Source organism: Nomascus leucogenys, chromosome 18, assembly GCF_006542625.1.
Source record: "Nomascus leucogenys isolate Asia chromosome 18, Asia_NLE_v1, whole genome shotgun sequence".
In the NCBI taxonomy this organism is placed as follows: domain Eukaryota; kingdom Metazoa; phylum Chordata; class Mammalia; order Primates; family Hylobatidae; genus Nomascus; species Nomascus leucogenys.
Window position 1 is genome coordinate 92,550,818 of NC_044398.1, and position 8,525 is coordinate 92,559,342.

Below are 8,525 nucleotides of genomic sequence, written 5' to 3' on the forward strand. Positions count from 1 at the left end.
ACTGAGAACAAACCCAAGCCCTTTAATTTTGCATGCGCTTTTCTCTCTCTCTCTTTTTTTTTTTTTTTTTTTTGAGATGGAGTCTTGCTCTATTGCCTAGGCTAGAGTGTAGTGGCGTGATCTCAGCCTACTGCAACCTCTGCCTCCTGGGTTCAAGCAATTCTCCTGCGTTAGCCTCCCAGATAGCTGGGATTACAGGCACCTGCCACCACACTTGGCTAATTTTTGTGTATATATATATATATATATATATATATATATATATTTTTTTTAGTCAGGACCGGGTTTCACCATGTTGGCCAGGCTGGTCTCAAACTCTCGACCTCAAGTGATCTGCCCACTTCAGCCCCCCAAAGTGCTGGGATGACAGGCTGCAACCTCTGCCTCCTGGGTCAGCCTCCCAAGTAGCTGGGATTACAGGTCTGCACCACAACACCTGGCTAATTCTTTGTATTTTTAGTAGAGATGGCATTTTGCCACCATGTTGACCAGGCTGGTCTTGAACCCCTGACCTCAAGTGATCTGCCTGCCTCAGCCTCCCAAAGTGCTGGGATTACAAGTGTGAGTCACCACACCCATCCAAAATTTAAATTTTAAATTAAAGTAATACAACTAAAATTCAGCTTCTCAATTGCATGGCCACATTCAAGTGTTTATTAGCCCCGTGGGGCTGGTGGGTACCACATTGGATGGTGCAGATACAGACCTTTCCATATTCACAGAAAGTTCTATTCCACGGCACTGCTGCAGCATACTTTCCCTCTTGGCCTTCACATGTCCAGCTAAGTCTCATCTTTCTTCTCTGCTCAAAGTCCTCTCCTGGGAGGCAGAGGGAGGAGGATCACTTGAGCCCAGGAGTTTGAGACCAACCTGGAAGCAAAAAAAGAAACCCCATCTCTATAAAAACTTTTTTTTTAATTATCCAGGTGTGGTGGTGCATGCCTGTAGCCTCAGCTATTTGGGAGGCTGAGACAGGAGGATCTCTTGAACCCAGAGTTTTGAGGCTGCAGTAAGCTATGGTGGCACCAATGCACTGCAGCCTAGGTGACAGAGGGAGACCTTATCTAAAAACAAAACAAAAAAAAATTAAAATCAGCTAGGTGCGGTGGCTCATGCCTGTAATCTCAGCATTTTGGGAGTCTGAGTCGGGCAGATTGCTTGAGCCTGCGAGTTTGAGACCAGCCTGGGCAACATGGCGAAACCCTGTCTCTACAAAAAATGTAAAATTAGCCGAGTGCAGTTTTGCATGCCTGTGGACCCAGCTACTTGGGAGGCTGAGGCTGAAGGAACGCTTAAGCCAAGCAAGTTGAGGCTGCAGTGAGCTATGACTACACCACCGTACTCTGGCCTAGACAGAGTGAGACTCTGTCTCAAAAAGAAAAAAGAAAAAAAAAAGTCCTCTCCTCGGAAAGTTCTAGAAAAGCAAAGCCTCAGAAGGAGAGGGGTGGGGAAGTAGTATGGGGCAGCCCAGTCCCAGCTGATCCTGCAAGGGGCTCCAGACCGTGAAGTGCATCACAGACATGTCTGCACCAGAGGCCCTTTGTACCTGAGTCAGCCAGCCATTGCCTGTGGCCGCTGGCAGGGACTCTCCTCCCAGGTGAGATAGCTCCGATTGGCTGAGCAACATAATTCTCTGGAGAAGTGCGGACCTGTGGGCCATTAGCAGCCAACACTCACTCGTAGCAGCTAGGGATGCTGCCCTGGCCAGTAAGGAAGACCTGAGTGAGGCTCTTATCTAGACAAGGCTAGCCCTGTTATCCTGTTTATTAAAAAATTATAGGGCCAGGCGTGGTGGCTCATGCCTGTAATCCCAGCACTTTGGGAGGCTGAGACTGGCAGATTGCCTGAGCTTAGGAGTTCAAGACCAGCCTGGGCAACACGGTGAAACCTTGTCTCTACTAAAACACGAAAAATTAGCTGGGTGTGGCGGCATGCGCCTGTAATCCCAGCTACTTGGGACACTGAGGCAGGAGAATTGCTTGAACCCAGGAGGTGGAGGTTGCCATGAGCCGAGATTGCGCCACTGCACTCCAGCCTGGACGACAGGGCGAGACTCCATCTCAAAAAAAAAAAAAAAAAAAAAAAAAAAAAAAAAAAAATTGTGATAAAGTACACGTAACACAAAATTTACCACCAGTGACATTTGGTACATTCATGATGTTGTGCAACCCTCACCAGTCTCTAGTTCTATGATGTTTTCATCAACCCAAAAGGAAACCCCATACCCATTAAGCAATCTTCTACATTCTCCCCACCGCCTGACCTCTGGAAGCCACCAGTTAACTTTCTGTCCGTATGGCTTTGCCTCTTCTGGACATTTCCTGTGCTTGCAGTCATGCAGTATTTGTCCTTTTGTGTCTGGCTTCCTTTGTTTAGCATCACGTTTTTCAAGGTTCATTCATGTTGTCACAGGTATTAGTGTTTCATTCCTTTTTTTTTTGAGACGGAGTTTCGCTCAGGTGCCCAGGCTGGAGTGCAACGGTGTGATCTCAGCTCACTGCAACCTCCGCCTCCTGGGTTCAAGAGCTTCTCCCACCTCAGCCTCTCGAGTAGCTGGGATTACAGGCACCCACCATCACGCCCGGCTAATTTTTTGTATTTTCAGTAGAGATGGGGTTTCACCATGTTGGCTAGGCTGGTCCTGAACTCCTGACCTCAGGTGATCCACCTGTCTCGGCCTCCCAAAGTGCTGGGATTACAGGCGTGAGCCACCATACCCAGCTGTATTTCATTCCTTTTTATTATAGGTGAATAATCTCCCATTTTGTGGCTCGATTACATTGTGCTTATCCACTCATCCATCCATCCGTGGACATTTGAGCTGCTTCCACCTTTTGGCTATTGTCAATAGGGCTGCTGTGAACATTCATGTACACATTTTGGTTTGAACACCTGTTTTCCGTTCTTTTGGGTACATACCCAGGAGCAGAACTGCTGGACTGTATGGTAAGTCTATGGCTAACTTACCGAGGAATCTCCGGATTGGTCTCCTGTCCTGTTTTACTGTCCTGTCTTATTTCTTCCTTTGTGTACATTACCCTTGACAGTTCTCTTGTGTGTTTACTTATCTACCTGTTCTGCCTCTGCCTTCCCCTGGAGGGCTGAGCCTTGCCTGTCTTGCTCGCTGCTGTCTCTCAGTGCCAGGCACAGTTCCCAGTGCACAGTGAGTGCATCTACCTTGAACCGAATAACCTGTGCCAGGCCAGGCACTGTGGCTCACACTTGTAATCCCAGCACTTTGGGAGGCCAAGGCAGGTGGATCACCTGAGGTCAGGAGTTCTTGACCAGCCTGACCAACATGGTGAAACCCCGTCTCTACTAAAAAAAAATACAAAAGTTAGCTGGGCGTTGTGGTGCACGCCTGTAATCCCAGCTACTCAGGAGGCTGAGGCAGAATTACTTGAACCCGGGAGGCAGAGGCTGCAGTGAGCCAAGATCGTGCCACTGCACTCCAGCCTGGGTGACAGAGTGAGACTCTGTCTCAAAAAATAAACAAATAAAAATAAATGAATAACCCCTGCCATCTCCTCTGCCCTCACCCCAGGCTGGTGAACGAGGTGTTCACCATCGACGACACCCTGCAGACCCTCAAGCTGCGGCTGCGGGAGACGCAGGACATGCTGCAGCTGCTGGTCATGACCAAGTGCCGGCTGGAGCACGAGCTCGGCATCAAGGCCAACACCCTCTTCATTGACAAGGAGAAGTGCATGGGCATGCGTAAGACCTTCCCCTGCACCCCGCGCCTGGTGGGCCACACCTGAGCACCGCCCTGGTGCCTCGTTCCACGCTGGCGTAAAATTGGAAAAGGCTGAGAAACAAAGTAAAACAGTATTTTGTTTGAAAGGGCTGAATTTCTTTTTTTAACTTACCTGTTTCTTCTCTGCCTTTTCTTTCTTTCTTTCCTTCTTGCTTCCTTCCTTCTTTCTTTCTTGTCTGTCTGTCTTTCTTTCTTTCTTTTCTTTCTTTCTTTCTTTCTTTCTTTCTTTCTTTCTTTCTTTCTTTCTTTCTTTTTCTTTCTTTCCTTTCTTCTCTCTCTCTCTCTCTCTCTCTCACCTGTTTGTCACCTTAGGAGCACAGTGTAGACCATGGTGTTTTAAGATTAGACTTGGCAGCTCAAAATCTAGAGCCCAGCTCTGTGACTTAGGAGCTGTGTGGCCTTGAACAAGCTTCTAACCTGTGGTCCTCATCTATGGAATGAGGGTAGTCCGAGGTGCAGGGGACTGTCAGCAGTGTGGCGCTGAGAAAAAAACAAAAATAACCAGGATTTGCAATCACAAGTTCTAGGTTTGAATGCCAACCTTGGTAGATGGAGTATTTATTTATTTATTTGAGATGGAGTTTCGCTCTGTCACCCAGGCTGGAGTGCAATGGTGCAATCTCGGCTCACTGCAACCTCCACCTCCTGGGTTCAAGCGGTTCCCCTGCCTCACTAGCTGGGATGACACTCACCTGCCACCACACGTGGCTAATTTTTGTATTTTTAGTAGAGAGATAGGTTTTCACCATGTTGACCAGGCTGATCTCAAACTCCTGACCTCAGGCGATCCACCCATCTCGGCCTCCCAAAGTGCTAGGACTACAGGCATGAGCCACCGTGTCTGGCTGATGGAGTGTTTTAGAAATAGCTATGGAAGGCCAGGTGTGGTGGCTCACGCCTGTAATCCCAGCAGTTTGGGAAGCTGAGGTGGGCAGATCACGAGTTCAGGAGATCGAGACCATCCTGGCTAACACGGTGAAACCCCATCTCTATTAAAAATACAAAATATTAGCCGGGTGTGTTGGCGGGTGTCTGTAGTCCCAGTTACTTGGGAGGCTGAGGCAGGAGAATGGCGTGAACCTGGGAGGCGAAGCTTGCAGTGAGCTGAGATTGTGCCATTGCACTCCAGCCTGGGCGACAGAGCCAGACTCAGTCTTAAAAAAAAAAAAAAAAAAAAAAAGGAAAAAGAGAAATAGCTATGGGAGGCCAGGTGTGGTGGCTCACGCCTGTAATCCCAGCACTTTGGGAGGCCGAGGTGGGTGGATCACTTGAGGCCAGGAGTTCTACACCAGCCTGGCCAATGTGGGGAAACCACATCTCTACTAAAAATCCAAAAATTTGCCAGGTGTGTTGGCGCAAACCTGTAATCCCAGCTACTGGGGAGGCTAAGGTGGGAGAATCGCTTGAACCTGGGAGACGGAGGTTTCAGTGAGCCGAGGTTATGCCACTGCACTCCTCAAAAAGTAGTTAAACATAAAACTGCCCTATGACTCAGCAATTTCACTCCTAGGTGTTTACCCAAGAGAAGTGAAAACGATCCTCAAATACTCGTACACGAATGTTCAGAGCAGCACTGATCACATTAGTCAAAGGGTGGAATGACCCAAATGTCTATCCATGGTTGGATGGGAAAATAAAATGTGCTGAAACCGTACAACGGAGTCTGATTCAGCCATAAAACGGAATGAAGCACTGATCCATGGTACAACGTGGATGAACCTTGAAAACAGGATGCTAAGTGAAAAAAGCGACACAGATCTCATACAGTGTAGGATTCCATTTATATGAAATGTTCAGAATAGGCAAATCCAAAGAAATAGATGTGATTGCTGGGAGAGGTAACGGGAGTGACTGCTTATTGAGTGCAGGGTTTTACTTTGGAGTGATGAAAATGTTTTGGAACTAGAGAGAGGTGGTTGCACAGCATTGTGAATACACTAAGTGACATAGAATTGTTGCACTGCAGCCAGGCTGGAGTGCAGTGGTGGAATCTTGGCTCACTGCAACCTCTGCCTCCTGGGTTCAAGCAATTCTCCTGCCTCAGCTTCCCAAGTAGCTGGGACTACAGGTGCCCGCCACCACGCCTGGCTAATTTTTTGTATTTTTAGTAGAGACAGGGTTTCACTGTGTTAGCCAGGATGGTCTCGATCTCCTGACCTCAAGATCCGCTTGCCTCGGCCTCCCAAAGTGCTAGATTACAGCCATGAGCCACCGCACCCAGCCAGGCCTCTGTTTCTTAACATACCTCTTCCATAGGGGATTTTACTCCTTCTCCTCTTTTTTTTCTTTTTTTCTTCTTTTTTGAGATGGGGTTTTGCTCTTGTCACCCAGGCTGGAGTGCAATGGCATAATCTCAGCTCACTGCAACCTCTGCCTCCCTGGGTTCAAGTGATTCTCCTGCCTCAGCCTCCCAAGTAGCTGGAACTACAGGCGCACACCACTGTGCCCAGCTAATTTTTTGTATTTTTAGCAGAGAGAGGGTTTCACCATGTTGGCCAGGCTGGTCTCGAACTCCTGATCTCAGGCTATCGGCCCACCTCGGCCTCCTAAAGTGCTGGGATTACAGGTATGAGCCCAGCGTGCCTTCCCCTCCTTTTAATCCCATTCATCCCCCCACTGACACCCACATTTCTGGCTTCTAAATCCAGACTCCTGAACTCAGCTCATGATGACATTTCTAGCTTTACCCGTCCAGCTCCAGGCCACTTTCTGTTCCTCCCTAAGTAAATGCCCCACCAGCCGATCCCCAACCTTGGAGTCATTCTTGAATCCTCTCTTTCTCCCACACCCCACATTTAATTCATCAGCAAGTCATGTGCATACTACCTTCCTAATCTTTCCTGAAATTTGGCCACTGCTCGTCTTTCTTGTTACCATCTGAGATAAACACCTATTGTGTCTCACCTGGGCAACAGGTACAGTGGGGAATGAACATGAGTCAACTTGGACTGTGACCCCCCAGGCACTTACAAGTGCTACGAGGAGACACAGGGCCTATACACCCCCAGATGCAGCTACATTTAGGCAGATGGGGGCCAGTGATCTTTCAGGAAAAATCAACTTTGAAGTCAGGCGCTTGAGTTGAGAAGGTTCCTGCACTTCAGTGAGCCTCAGTCACCTTGTCTGTATAATGGTTCCCCCAATGTGAAGACGTCTAGGAAAACCTCAGCATTATTGGGACAGAATCCTTGAGCCCATCTGAGCACCAAAACATGGGTAGAAAAAAATAATAGATCTCCAACACTTTTTAAGCTATTACTGAAATGTTCGTGGATGCCATTGGGTTCAACCAATACATTATTGAATTGATACTGGCCTTCTGTTGTTATAGATTTTCTTTGACACATCCTGAAAATATAAAGAAGGAGGCCACCTAATCTCATGTGGAGATGGGGTTCTCCTCTTCTGTCATTATTTAAAAGAGGTGGTGGGATGACACCATGGTCAAGAGCAGAACCCTCCCTCTCTCCCTCCCTCCCCTCCCTCCCTCCCTCCCTCTCTCCCTCCTTCCCTCCCTTCCTCCCTTCCTTCCTTCCTTCCTTCCTCCCTCCTTTCCTTCTTCCTTCCTTCCTTCCTCCCTCCCTCCTTTCCTTCTTCCTTCCTTCCTTCCTCCCCCCCTCCCTTCCTCCTTCCTTCCTTCCTTCCTCCCTTCCTTCCTTTCTTTCTTCCTTTCTCCTCCCTCCCTCCCTCCTTTCCTTCCTTCCTTCCTCCTTCCCTCCCTCCCTCCCTTCCTCCCTTCCTCCCTTCCTTCCTTCCTTCCTTCCTTCCTTCTTCCTCCCTCCCTCCCTCCCTTCCTTCCTTCCTTCCTTCCTCCCTCCCTTCCTCCCTTCCTCCCTTCCTTCCTTCCTTCCTCCCTCCTCCCTCCCTCCCTTCCTCCTTTCCTTCCTTCCTTCCCTCCTTCCTTCCTTCCTTCCTTCCTCCCTCCCTCCCTCCCTTCCTCCCTCCTTCCTTCCTTCCTCCCTCCCTTCCTCCCTCCCTCCCTTCCTCCTTTCCTTCCTTCCTTCCCTCCTTCCTTCCTTCCTCCCTCCCTCCCTTCCTCCTTTCCTTCCTTCCTTCCCTCCTTCCTTCCTTCCTTCCCTCCTTCCTTCCTTCTTTCCTTCCTCCCTCCCTCCCTCCCTTCCTCATTTCCTTCCTTCCTTCCCTCCTTCCTTCCTTCCTCCCTCTCTCCCTTCCTCCTTTCCTTCCTTCCTTCCCTCCTTCCTTCCTCCCTCCCTCCCTCCTTTCCTTCCTTCCTTCCCTCCTTCCTTCCTTCCTTCCTCCCTCCCTCACTCCCTTCCTCCTTTCCTTCCTTCCTTCCCTCCTTCCTTCCTTCCTTCTTCTCTCCCTTCCTTCCTTCCTCCCTCCCTTCCTCCTTCCCTTCCTTCCTTCCTCCCTCCCTCCCTTCCTCCTTCCTTCCTTCCCTCCTTCCTTCCTTCCTTCCTTCCTTCCTTCCTTCCTTCCCTCCTTCCTTCCTTCCTCCCTCCTCCCTCCCTTCTTTCCTTCCTTCCTTCCTTCCTTCCTTCCTTCCTTCCTTCCTTCTTGAGACAGGGTTTTGCCATGTTGCCTAAGCGGGTCTTGAACTCCTGGCCTCAAGAGATCCTCCCATCTCAGTCTCCCAAAGCACTGAGATGTCAGGTGCTACCCACTGATCCTGGCATGAGCAGAACTTTCACACTAGATCTAATCTGACTCCACTCCTCACTAGCTGTGTTGCCCTGGGAAAGTCACTGAGTCACTGAACCTCAGTTTCCCTATCTGTCAAAGGGGGCCAATATTCATTTCCCCCATT

At 49.2% G+C, this 8,525-nt stretch overlaps 1 protein-coding gene across 1 annotated transcript in view; it reads left to right on the top strand.

Annotated features, from left to right (window-relative positions):
- The window catches only part of TEKT5 (tektin 5), a 70,032-nt gene extending 66,189 nt beyond the window's left edge, over positions 1-3,843 (top strand). The window contains exon 7 of the mRNA XM_003269271.4: positions 3,545-3,843. Within this exon, the coding sequence (XP_003269319.1) occupies positions 3,545-3,761 (217 nt within the window). The 3' untranslated portion in view covers positions 3,762-3,843. The remainder of the gene's footprint in view (positions 1-3,544) is intronic.
- The last annotated feature ends 4,682 nt before the right edge of the window (positions 3,844-8,525 follow it).